The sequence below is a fragment of the Pelecanus crispus genome, chromosome Z (genome assembly GCF_030463565.1).
Source record: "Pelecanus crispus isolate bPelCri1 chromosome Z, bPelCri1.pri, whole genome shotgun sequence".
In the NCBI taxonomy this organism is placed as follows: Eukaryota; Metazoa; Chordata; class Aves; order Pelecaniformes; family Pelecanidae; genus Pelecanus; species Pelecanus crispus.
This window is the reverse complement of record NC_134676.1, coordinates 54,617,309-54,630,733: the sequence shown is the minus strand read 5'-3', so window position 1 is coordinate 54,630,733 and position 13,425 is coordinate 54,617,309. Positions and strand designations below refer to the sequence as shown.

Sequence of the window (13,425 nt, the reverse complement as noted above, 5' to 3'; positions counted from 1 at the left end):
AATAACCAGCTTTGAGTCTGTAAACCACAGGCCAACATCAGCTCTTCTTCATCTGTGTTCTTCCAGCACACTTCCCTCTGGATCTCAGTGGGCAGAGTGCTAACTTGTAGCTATACTGCGTTCACTCCTTCACTGACAAAATAGCAAAATAACTAGTGTTTGCCAGAAAGACACACTACTGGGACCCCTTTGAGAAAGTCAGCATTTTAACTGACTTCAGTGAACTGAGGATCGTAATTTCACATTCAAAACAGCTGCTATTCTTGGCATTACAGACCATCCCTTTTCTCTTCCACCAAAGAAGGTAAAGAACACAGAAAGCTCTGACACAGGAGAGGCTTAAGGTACTTCTGCAGGATTGGAAAGGGTTTGATGAGCTGTAAATTATAGCCATGCATGTTCCCATTACGGTACATTTCAGAAATTTACACACATGCAGAATTAATCAGACCAGAAATGCCAGATATAGGTGGCTCGCTCTACCATACCATTACCTGAGCTAGAAGAGTTTCCCAATTTGCGCAGTTTTCCCAGGACCCTCTGGACATCCTTTATGCTCGTGTCCTGCTGGCTGTACAAGAGTAATCTCTTGGCGTCTGAGAACAGGCGGGAAACACTGGTGACGGGAAAACACAAGAACAACCAGCACTCATCAGCTCTGTGAGCCAGCATCCACAGATACAGTTTTACATCACAGTTCCAAACTTTTGGGAAAAAAAGTCCCTTTCAGTTATGCCACTGCCCTCTCCAGTACAATAAGCCCTTTCTTCAGTGACCACCATGGGACAATCCAAGGAGCCTAATAAAAGATGGCTGCTAATGCAAGGTCAAACAAAGTTACATTGGGAACCTCCGCACATTTGAAAGCGTTTATTTAAGACTTGGGATGGAGAGGGTCTCCCACTGCCTGTAAACTGCTTCCTCTTAGAAGCATAATAATTTAAGTATGTCCTTGTTCCTTTCAAATGCTTTTCCAGGTTGCAGACACGTTTTAGTCTGTACTAAGCTTAACTAGCCTGACAGCATGAATGCAGCAAGCAGGGCAGGGTATAAGGAAGCTGGCCATAAATTGAGCTTTCTGCAACACATCAGCCAGTAATAAGTGACAAATGTCAGAGTATCCCCCAGACCTGCTCTTCAATTGCCTCTCACTCTGCACTGTCCATCTCAGAGGTTCATTAACATAGGAAAGAGGAGCTCTGAAAAAACAGCTTGCCTTTTCATGAGCCAAATTCTGAGCAACCGATAAGACAACAGACTCAGTCCTTGCCCAGGCAGAGCTTTCCATTCACCAAGAGCTTCAACTGCTTGGACTCAGGGATACTGCACACCTACCAGCCCTCTCCTAGCCCCTCTGAACTTGGTAGCTGGAGAGGTGGGTACTTCAGTGACAGCAGAAACAACAAAACCCTCGACAGTGTAGGGTTACACAACTAGCTGGTGACTTCTAAATATCCCTTTTCCACATGTTCCCCCAAGAACAGAGATGAGGAAAAAGGAGGGGGACTCACATGGAGGCATTGAAGTTTCCAACAATACCAGGGGATTCCCCAGGAGTTGGGTAGCGGAAACAAGGGTTGTTGGCGTTGCAGATGATACCCTGTATCCATGGCAAGGTTCCTGCTGAAGGCATAGCTTTGTTTGGGAAGTGACCTAGAACAGAAACACAAGAGTTAGGAGACAGAAGTACAGGATACAAGCCGCTACTACACAGCACTGCATTTGAAGGGCAGTGCTAACCCCTGTGCTTGTTACTGCCCCAAATTGCTTATGAGAGAGCAGAACGGCCAGCACTAAGAAGGGTTAAGCTCATATTAAGTTCCTCACACAGCTCTGGCCTCCTCCACTTACAAACTACACCTTGTTAAGCCTGTAGAAGTTTTTTGCTGCTTTCATCTTTGCAGCATTGTTTTTGGCCATACTGACAGGGATTACAGTACTTCTTGCTGAGGAATGCCCAACAGCAGGCAACTCCAAAGCCTGGCAGTGGTGAGCACATGCACACACATGCTGTCTAACCAGCCATGCTTCTCTGGTTTTAGATGCTTAACTAACACAAGGATTTGGCTTGAGGCCACACAGACAGCCCCAGCCAGGGCTTGAGTTCTGAAGACCCATAGTATTTCTATTCAGTCCTTTTCGTTTTCAAAATCTGCTCACCTCAATTACGCACACTGTAAACACCAAGCAAAGGGTCAGCAATAGTGAGGTGGGTGCCTACATTGGTTTGCCTAAGTATGTCACTGCTGCCTCATATTGGCTTGATTTCCAGACAGTCTTAAAACTTTAGGGTTCATAAAGCATTCAGGCACCTGCCTGCCATATTTCAAATCTGTTTGCTGAAGTCTAACTCTTGCTACTAAAGACGTACTGAAGTCATAGCCCAGAGTTTACACCCTGTTTATGTTCTGCATTCTGGTGAAGTGTTAAAGCAGTAACAAACTACTCATGGCAGATCTCCACCAGTATGCCAGTTATGCACTTGTGAATCCCTTGCTCTGCAATGACAGGGGAAGAAAGGTTTCCCTTGCATAATCCCGCATCTTAGACAAGCTGTCAGGCTGCTTTCTGCAAACCAACTCATGTCCTGAGTCCCACACTAGGGAGGGGAGCGCAGAGGAAGGTTATGCCCCTTCCTCAGTATCTCCCACAGCTACTCAAGGCTTTGACCGTGACATGTGCACTCTCCCCTCTGGTGCCCACCTCATCCTTGCAGTGTGCCTGCAACCACACAGGGGCTTGGCTCCCTCCCTCCAGAGCCACAATGGAAGTACCAAATCCCCAGGAGGAATAGAGGTCAAAGCTGCTGAATTACAGCAAGAGTGGTTAATGTAGGTGGCTGAAGGAAGATGGGGAGCTTATCAGCCCTCCCTGGAGGAAGCAAAGGACTCTGTCCAGGAAAAAGGTGAAGGAACCAAAGGCTCATTGTTTCCAGTACCCAGGGGACTGTTTGTTCCCAGTTCTTTGTTTAAAATAGAAAAGCTATTTAGTTGAGCTCTCTGGCTTTTGTTTCATTTTGCTTTTTTGTTCTTCTTGACTGAGGGGTTTGGGGGAGAAAGAAAAAAAATGCTAAAACTTTCAGATTCTTTTTGTAAAATTTCCCAGAGAATCACCTTCTCTCTTCTCCATGCTTATTATTTTACACGGCTAAGAACTCAAAGTATTAAAAGCAATATGAAAAGAGGAAGGGTGCACAAGAATTCATGATAACTTTTTACATACAGTGATGCGTGTAACAGCAGTTTCTCAAAGAGTAAAGCAGGAATCTCCCAGTTTTAAGCCAGATGAGTTACACAGAAAACAGCGTAAACAGCACACCATTTTCAATGACATTGCTGCAAATATCTAGCTTTTCGGTACAGATTAAAGTAACTTTTTGTCAGATTTTTTTTTCCCCAAATGAAGTGCATTTCAGATACCTTAAATGGTCACAGGAACAGGAAAAAAAAGTCAAGCTCTACAAGACACAAGTCAGCAATCTTGCTCAATAGCAAACTGTGCTTGTTTTCGCTGGGATAGAGTTAATTTTCTTCATAGTAGCTAGTATGGGGCTATGTTTTGGATTTCTGCTGAAAACAACATTGACAATACAGTTATGTTTTCATTATTGCTGAGCAGTGCTTACACAGAGTCAAGCCCTTTTCTGCTTCTCACCCCACCCCACCAGTGAGCAGGCTGGGGGTGCACAAGAAGCTGGGAGGGGACACAGCTGGGACAGCTGACCCCAACTGACCAAAGGGATATCCCATACCATATGATGTCATGCTCAGCATATAAAGCTGGGGGAAGAGGAAGGAAGGGAGAGACATTTTGAGTGATGGTGTTTGTCTTGCCAAGTAATCGTTACACATGACGGAGCCCTGCTTTCCTGGAGATGGCTGAACACCTGCCAGCCAATGGGAAGTAGTGAATGAATTCCTTGTTTTGCTTTGCTTGTGTGCGCAGCTTTTGCTTTACCTATTGAACTGTCTTTATCTCAGTCTACCAGTTTTTCTTCCACTTTTGCTCTTCTGAGTCTCTCCTCCAGCCCACCAGGGGCAGGGAGTGAGGAAGCGGCTGTGTGGTGCTTGGTTGTTGGCTGGGGCTAAACCACAACAGTCCTTTTTTGGCATCCAATGTGGGACTTCAACGGTTCAAGACAATGACAGGTTTGACTGGAATTTGCTAGATTGGATTTATACTTGTTATTGCTGTTTAGCTATTAATTGGTAGGCTCCTGTGCTTGCCATGGGGCTTACTTGCCTGACTGTATATTAGAGTCCAGTGCTTGTTAGTGGCTGTTTTTTGCTTTTGCTGCTTGCTGTACTGCTGCACTGCTTATCAGCTGGCTCTTCTGTGCCTGGGAACATTTTGATAACAGCAGTGGTGATGGGCCTGGCTTGGCAGATGGCCAGGGCATCACTGCTGTTTCTGTGCTGCTGTACTGGACAGGCTGGAACTCGAGTTGAAGGGACTGACCTGTGGATGACTCCATGTGGGAGCAGGACACTCTGAAGTGTCTGTGGCCGTGGATAAGTCCACACCAGAGCAGGTACACTGCAAAGCATCTGTGGCCATGGTTATATGCGTGCCACAGCACGTATACCTCTGAAGGGATTGTGGCCCAAGGATAAGTCCATGCTGCAGCAGGTACACTTTCAAGCATCAGTGGCTGTGCATGAAGTCATGCTGAAGCACCTCAAAGCATGTGGCCATGGATAAGCCCATGACAGAGCAGGTACACCCCTAGAGGGACTGCCGCCATGGGTAAGGCCATATTGCAACAGGTTTCCTTCTGAAAGGACTATGGCCATGGGTAAGGCCACATTAGAGCAGGTGTACCTCCGAAGGTATTGTGGCCCATGGAGAAGGCCACGCTGGAACAGGTGCACCTCAGAGCAACTGCAGCTGTAGCTAAGTCTATGCTGCAGCAGTTATAGCCCTGGAGAGACTGTGGCTTGTAGATAAGGCTCCACTTGGAGTAGGTATACCCCTAAAGGACTGCAGTCTGTGGATAAGTCCAAGCCAGAGCAGGGGCAAGGGGAGGAGTTCAGTGCAATGTTAAACCTGACGGTCTGGTCCGAAGGGACCATGGGTGGCGACTGTAATGGATATACCTTTAAACTGTCATAACCCATGATTTGAGTTGCATGGTATAGGAATTACTACAGCAGGAACCACCTGAACCAATGGAGGAGAAGCCTTACAAGAAGCAGTGCAAGTACAGCAGTGACCCAACCTGAGCTGGCTTTGGTGCCCAGTAATTCCACATAACACACCACCTCTCCTGTCCTGAGTGACCACCAGAACAGACAGAGCCCAAAGTCATGGACTAAATTAACTCAATGGGCATTTTAAAAACATTTTACAGACATGGTCTATAGACTAAGGGAATGATATTGGTATATTCTATCAAAGGATGTGAAGGAGGGTGGTGGTTAATGAGGATTTATTGGATAGCATGGGACCTGAACATGACCTAAATGGTATGGAATAAGGGGTGGAGAATGTGCTTGTTTTGGCTGGGATAATTTTCTTCATAGTAGCTAGTATGGGGCTATGTTTTGGATTTCTGCTGAAAATAGCATTGACAATACAGATATGTTTTCATTATTGCTGAGCAGTGCTTACACAGAGTCAAGCCCTTTTCTGCTTCTCACCCCACCCCACCAGTGAGCAGGCTGGGGGTGCACAAGAAGCTGGGAGGGGACACAGCTGGGACAGCTGACCCCAACTGACCAAAGGGATATCCCATACCATATGATGTCATGCTCAGCATACAAAGCTGGGGGAAGAGGAAGGAAGGGGGAGACATTTTGAGTGATGGTGTTTGTCTTGCCAAGTAACCATTACACATGACAGAGCCCTGCTTTCCTGGAGATGGCTGAACACCTGCCAGCCAACGGGAAGAAGTGAATGAATTCCTTGTTTTGCTTTGCTTGTATGAGTGGCTTTTGCTTTACCTGTTGAACTGTGTTTTATCTCAACCCACTACGGTATTTTTCCACTTTTGCTCTTCTGAGTCTCTCCTCCATCCCACCAGGGGCAGGGAGTGAGCGATTGGCTGTGTGGTGCTTGGTTGCCGGCTGGAGTTAAACCACAACACAATCTAAGATGTTTTCTCTGGCTGGTCTGGTGAAAGCTATGTAACTTATCACTTAAGAGCTAGCAAAATTTTCCCCTGTGTTTTCAGAAAAAGGTTCCTCATGCTAGGCCAAGCTGCTAGAAATAAAAAATCCTGACTGGAAAGTCTGACCATAGAAACAGCCCAATCCTTGGTGGTTCCTCTCCTCAAACAGGGAAAGAGAACTGAAAGTCTTATCTATTTGTTGAAAAAGACTATACCATTAAAATACTGAGGCTATCTGGAGGCTACAAAGCACTTGCATGCAGCTCTGTTACTGCTATCATCAGGCATTACCTGCAAGTGCTTTCCTAACAGCATACAGCACAGCCACTACAGATAACAATCCTGTTTCCCTTAAGGCATGCACAGGGTTGCCACAGAGTTCACCATGAACTCAAGGTTTCTTTCTTTCTATCTCTGCTCACAGTTCAGCTAAAAATGTTCCACTATACAACACATCCTTATCTGTCAGCATATGAGTGAATGTTCAATGAAACCAATCCAGACTTAAATGAAATAATTTAGTTACCTGTTCTCTGAAGGTTTTAGAAAAATGGAGAGGAACTAACTGTAAAAAGTGAATTAAAGAGTTACCAGATGCCCTATACTCAACAATTCCTGATGACAACATAGGGAGAAGGCAGACAAAACAACATCAGTCAACATAAATGGGACAGAAAAAGGGCTGCAGGTGAAAAATCTCAAAACTCCACTTGTGGCACCAAGGTGCTAGAGCAAAGGATTTACAAGGAGGCTAATGACTAACAAGCCCAATCTAAACAGCTGTATGAAAAGGCAGATCTTGCTAGGTTTGAGTTTATATACAGCACTGCCACAGCTGAGATGAATTACCATTGAGGCTGCTAGTTATTTATACCAGCTGAGCAGACTGCTTATTGCTTCTCTTCAGCTTCACATCCATATTACAGGTATCTCTCATAATGCCACTGTAACATTCAGTCAGAAAAGGCAATTCAAATGTCATGCAGCAAAGTATGAGATTTAATTTAGGGAAGCTTCAGTTACCCTGCCAAACACTGCAGAAAGCAACTTCGGCACTACACTGGACCAGCAGTGTCCAGAGTGTAATGGGAAACTGCAAACATTAACACTTCAGCTTTGAAAGGATCCTTGCTAGCTTGAAAGCCTAGCAAGTAGCATAAAATGCTCCAGCCACTGCAAAGAACCACAGGGTAAGCGCTATAAAAGCTAGTCCTTCATCCATTTTAAGAATAAAACACTTAAAGTGCCCTCCAAAATCATGTTATGCTGACCCTTAAACCTTACCTTGCAGTAATCAGGCAAAGGAAAGATAAACAAAGAGCTCTTCCACAGTCAGCTAATGGCAGTATGAGGCTGTAACCAATCACAGTAAGACAAAGCACATTGCTAATAAACAAGTCATGCTTCCTAAATCAAATGGCAACCAGAGGCCTAAAGATTGTCATTTGCAGAGCAAGAATAAGCTTCCTTTGAAATAAAAGCAGAAATGTGCCCTTTTAGGATGTAAAGAGAAAAGTAGAATAGTTTTTCCCCACAAATGTATGACTGCGAGTCTACTGAATACACGAAGAGACAGTCTAATGGTTAGAAGAAATGGAATTGCTCTTGTGCTCTTTAATGTGATACATTAACCCACATCACTGCCTGAAAATGACATGGCTTTCTTACAGATCTGAACACTGCTTTCTTTTATGCTAAGTCACATACGGATCAATGATGAGAAGTAAGACTTGGGTTCTGTGTGGGTTTTGCAGACTTGTCATAGTTCTACAGCAAATTCTCAGCTAATACATTATAAAAGCAAAAAATGAGGAACAGCAAGAAAAAACAGCAATGTACAGTCCTGGAGCAACATTAACATGTCAGAACACACTGCAGTCCCCAAAGTGGAAGGAAAGGATCCATTAAAACTTCCCTGGAGACTTCTGACTAAGTATGCAACCACTGCCACTGCTCTTTGCGTCTTGCCAGCTGCATTATTACCTTCTAACCATGAAACAACAACCTTTCTGGGTGCAGCTGCTGTGTTTGGTACTTACATTCATGCTGCTCGTAGGGCGGATATGAAAGTCTTACATATATCAGGATGAAGAAGATAAACAGAGGCCAGGCAACTTCGATCAGCAGCTGGAACTGGAAACAATAAAGACAAAGTATTAAGACATCATATTCAAAATACAGGACAGAAAGAGGTTCCAGGACAATCCACTTGTAAACCAGGACAGTTTTGCAAGCACTGCCTTCACTTCACTTTGCCTATGCATTCCAGGACCAAGAAGTTTGTTCCCCCAGCTTCAGAGGATAATCTGCAAAGAATTACAGGCTTTTCTCATTGATACATGCCAGTTATGAGACTAAACTGGATGTGCTTAAGGGCTGCTTTTGGCTTCTTTTTATAGTTTCTTTTGTCCCCTGACTGAAAGAAACCTCCCAATGAATCTTCCCAGCAATGAGCTAAATTTTTTGCCTCATATTTTAGAGGTAGTTTGAAGTGTTTGTATCCCATTCTCACAGTAAACCATTGAGCTTCTACACTAATGCATCAGGCATGGAAATTGTGCCAGTGCATAGCTAGGCCAAATCTTTCAGTTTCAGCACTGCAGAACTATACTGGTATGAGGAAAGCAGAGCTACTAACATTAAGCTCATACCTAGTTATTGTTTTGTTCTAACATACATTTGTTCCTAAAAGTAGGCACCCACTGGCCCACGGTACCTACAGGTAGGCAGTGAGTGTCAAGCAAAGATAGAAAGAACTCATTTAGAGGGACTGGACAACAATATAACAAAGGCCTGCTGTTAAGTGCAGAGCATTTTTTAGACAGGGAATTGAAGCACAGAAAAATTCACCGAGATGTGCCGTGTCCCACAGAAGCATGTGGTTAAAGCAACACTTCAGCCTAGAGCTTCTGAGATACAAGCTGAGGTTTCCCAGGCTTGAACTTCACCAGCCACACCCCTCCTTTTCCCACCCCAGAAAAGCTGTCTAAACATGCATTTTAGGTAAGCCATGAGACAAGGAAAAACTGAAAGCTTTTTATGCTGCTACTCCTTATGTTTTTCCTTCTTTGGGAGAGAAAAAACAGAGCATTTTCTCTGTCAAGTAAAGAGAAATCTTTTCCCCTTCTTTCCTGGAAAACCCCATCCTTTCTAATGAGACATCTACATCATTCTTATTACAAGACAGATAGGATAAGACCTGCACCCCAGTGGGACAGAGAATCCCCCCCACACAAACATATTTTCCCATGTTACACCATTAACAGCTAAAATTAGGCTCTTGACAGTCAGCACAAGGCACTCCATGCAAACTTTGAAGTGAGACTTCTAGGTGACTACTGTACCTCAAAATAATTTCACACTGTAAAAACATTGCATTGAAACAAATGCCACTTGATCCAGCAGAGGAAACCATCTATGATGGCTCTTCACAGATACCCTTAATGGCTGATGTCCAGCCAAATGGCAACACCATCCAAAAGACATAAAAATTGAGCATTGGTCTCCCAGGCACCCCTGGTAACAGTGCCAGGCTCTGCAACATAAGCTTGGGATATTGTTTCCCACCTGTTATTTTCATGCACTTACTGGATACGAAACTCCACTGAGATCACACTAACAGAGATGCCAGGAAGATGCCTCAGTATCTTTGGTCTCTGTTTTTACAATAAATAGTGTAGCAGCAGCGCACACACAGCCATATTAACAGTGACAGCCTGGTCCCTTCTGCATTAAAGAGCGGTCTGGCTCCCAGAGGTCAGAGATGCTCAGAGCTAGGACACTGACAACTTGTCTACTCTTTCCCTTTTCAGAAACCCCACGCAGCAGGACTTTTCCTCCTCTTGACAGAAAGATGGCCCAGGACAAGCCATTCCCTCTGCCAGCATCGATGGCCATGCTCTGGCACACATTACAGCCCTCTGCCACCCGGGTTGTAGGCAAGGAGCATGCACCCCAAGTGACTGCCACTATACTGTTTGGGGAAGAGCAGCATCATCTGGGCTTGCGGAGAGTTCTCTGGGTGACCAAGGTGGCCAGATAGCCTCTCGCAGCTCTGCGACTGCTACACAACCAGCAAGAAAATGCTGTCCTTGAGATCAAGCCCTGGCTTGCTCAGAGAAATATCCACCCCAGCCACACCACGCTGGGGTGGACAGTAGTGCCCAAATAGCCCTGTTGTTGAAGAGGGAGCCTGGCCACCTGCATGTCTCCTCTTTTGCATGCCTGATTATGGTTAATTACACAATCACAAAGGTAACCACACACAGGCTGTGTGCACAGTGCTGTATGCCTCTGCACACACAACATGTTTGTTTGCAGATTGGCAGGCTCAGGGAGGACAGAAAAGGGAGGGATGCAGCTTGGACTGAGTTGCACCTTTAGAGCTGAAGACTGCTGCATCATGGCAGCCATTGAAATGCTACTTAGCGAGAGACAGCTGGCAACTGCTGCACCAGAAGCTTGCACAGGGTCAAGCTTAATTTGTCAGCAGCATTTCAACAGAGAGTTTGGACTCCCTGACCAGCCTCTTGAGCTGTTCAACAAAAACTGAATTCTATTCCTTTTGCTCCTGAAGGTCAGTAGGTTCCCTCCCCTGCTGCTTCCCCACCTTCCTGTGACAGCACTTTTCATCCACTGTGGCCTTTGCAGAGAACACAGAGATACTAAAGGGGACATGTCTCACTCAGGTTCATACTAAGTAGATACCGAAAAATCAAGTCTCCTCGCCCACTTTTGCGCTGCAGCTACTAGACCAGCCTGGTAAATAGCAAAATTAATCTTCAAACCTCCAATCCCTCTGCGACCCCTGCTCCATCTGGAATTGAAGGAGGAACATCCCATTTGCACAGAGCAGGTGAATTCAGAGGCAGCACCTGGCCAAGAACAAACTGCTCCTAATTTACTGAGGCTAGTCCTTAAAGCATGCCTAATTTATACCAGTTGGCTGATGATGCAGGATACCACTACCTATTGAGATCTACACTGTGTCAACAGGAAATCTTTTGAGCAAGAACTAACCAAACTATCACCCCAACTCACCGTCAACCACTCTCCCCACCTTTATGGTCCAGTTTCAACGCAGGGAGCTACCAGCAGCTGACCAGTCTCTCCACGCAAGTTTGAGGGGTCTCCTCATTTGCAAGACAGCAGGGAAAGAGAAGTATTTTTACAAAGTAACCCCTGAACAGGGTTTTTCTTTCCTCTTCTCCCCCCATAAACTCCTTCACCGCACTCCGGTGCTGTTGGAAGTTATCTAGTACAAAGTAACGCTTGAATTGCACACGTCAGGCTGAGCTTTGAACCAGTCTTTTGCAATGCAGCCCAAACTCACAGCAGCCAAGGAGAGGGTTTGGAGGGAAGCAAAAGGCCAGCCCACCCTTCTTGTGGGAGGAAGGGTAAGGATCAAACTATTTTTGGGCTACAACTTCAGTAAGTACAAATGGGACAGAGCCATCACCAGCATACCCAGCTCAAGGACACTGGTCTAACAGTAAAGCAAACAGATGAATGACTGTGCAGCCATGATAACAGTGTGGTAAGAAGAGATGTTCTGCTACTTTTCTGCCATTTTCTGTTAAGTGGCCTTCCCCTCCTGACATCTTCGCGTAAAGCCCAAATGGGAACCATTAATGAGAAAAAACCCACAGATATAGGAACCCCACAAAAACAAGCAATGTCTCAGGCCTTCATTGTGAATTGACTAATATCATCAGTGTGGAATAGAGGCTGTGAGTAGTTGTATGACCTTTGGGCTACTTGATGGGAAACCAATACAGAAGCTGCCAGAAGGCACCAAGAAATAGCTGAGCAGATCCATGATCATGACAAAACTACAAGCAGGAAGGTCTTTTTCACTGACACATGCTCAGCCTACCGCATTTTTGTGGCATCACCAAAGGATCCGAATGCATCTCTGCTGCGCTGTAAGCTAGCCTACAGCTACCTTTACAGGACATGCATGCTAGGCTCAGACCTCTTCAAGTAACCTTCAAACCTGATGCATTATTTTTAGAAGACCCTGACAAAAAAGCCATCATCCTCAGTGTAAAATTCAGCTCCTCTGAAATCTCCTCTCGATTTAGCCACTTCTAAGCATTGCTCCAGAGGATTCATCAACGTCCTAGAGTTCCCCTAGTTGCTAAAGGCAGTCTGGGAGAGGTCAAGAGTAAGATCTCTAGCGGTGAGGGAGGAAGAGACTGTTTTCAGCTCTAAGAACCTAGGTTACATAGGCAATGGCTGCAAACAGCCTATCCTTCCAGGAGCTGTAGCCAGTTTTGAGACTATCTTCCCCAGCTCCATTGCAACATTATTCTAAATTATGAGGCTGTTCACAAGGTTCAGGATGCTGGCCCATACATCCAGAGAGCAGACAGCCTCACTCCTTGCAGCCGACACAGCCCACAGCCTCTCAGCTGGGCAGTCCTTTTCCTGGGAAATCAAGGCTCCTGAGGTAAGGACAAAAACATGCAAGTCACACAGAAATTCCTGCCATCACTGGCAGCTCTGTGACCAGAGAGGTATACAGGAAAAGTCAAAGATGCCACGAGCCCCCTTTGTCTGGTTTTATTTAAGAATGGACTAATTCCAGCTCTGAATTAACTGGACACAGGTCCTATGAAAACAAACCTCAGGCACCTGAGCAAAGACTTCAGAGACTGTCTCCATCTCCTCTGGTGAATATGATAGCCTCCCCTCCCTTGTGACTCCAAGTTTCTAAAACTACTCAGCCCCAACCAGCTGGCAAGCACCCTGACATTTGCAGGGTTCAGCAAGCTTATCAGAGAAACCACTTTCCACTCACCACCTCAGTAACTCATGTTCCCTTCACATTCCCTCCTCATACCTCCTCAAGGTCAGACCTAACAGAACAGATCCTCTGCACAAGCCTGTCGTACAGGACATGCCCTTGTCCAACTCAGTTAGCCCCAAAATCCCTGAAGGGGGAAATAGCACATTTTCTTCAGCTTTTGGCTGGCTGCAGGAGTTAGAGCATCCTGTGAGGTCTCATTAATGTAAAGGCAGAAGAATTTTAAAGAACACCATACTGGATTCATGTTCTTGTGCCTTTGTCAACACAAGGAGAAACTCTTGTTGCATACTGTCTATCTGAACAGGTACATTCCCATACTGCTAACAGATGGTGAGGCTAGCACTTAAACTAATCAGAACACACCTTGGTAGAAAAACCATCAGTTGCCTGGATTTGCCTCCATGCCAACGTAAGAACACATCTCATGCCAGTCACTCAAACTTTACCTCCTGTTGTGAAGTTACACAACAGCGTTGGGTTTGTCTCCCTGGTCAAAGAGACTGAA

The 13,425-nt window shown here is 45.4% G+C and overlaps 1 protein-coding gene across 3 annotated transcripts in view; it reads right to left on the bottom strand.

Moving 5' to 3' along the window:
• Positions 1–13,425, bottom strand: part of ABCA1 (ATP binding cassette subfamily A member 1) — a 104,573-nt gene that overhangs the window by 73,732 nt on the left and 17,416 nt on the right. For all 3 annotated transcript variants that reach the window (XM_075726420.1, XM_075726423.1, XM_075726422.1), the window contains exons 3-5: positions 8,149–8,242; positions 1,512–1,653; positions 495–616 (exon numbers count right to left, since the gene is read on the bottom strand). In XM_075726420.1, coding sequence (XP_075582535.1) covers positions 495–616; positions 1,512–1,653; positions 8,149–8,242 — 358 coding nt within the window. The remainder of the gene's footprint in view (positions 1–494; positions 617–1,511; positions 1,654–8,148; positions 8,243–13,425) is intronic.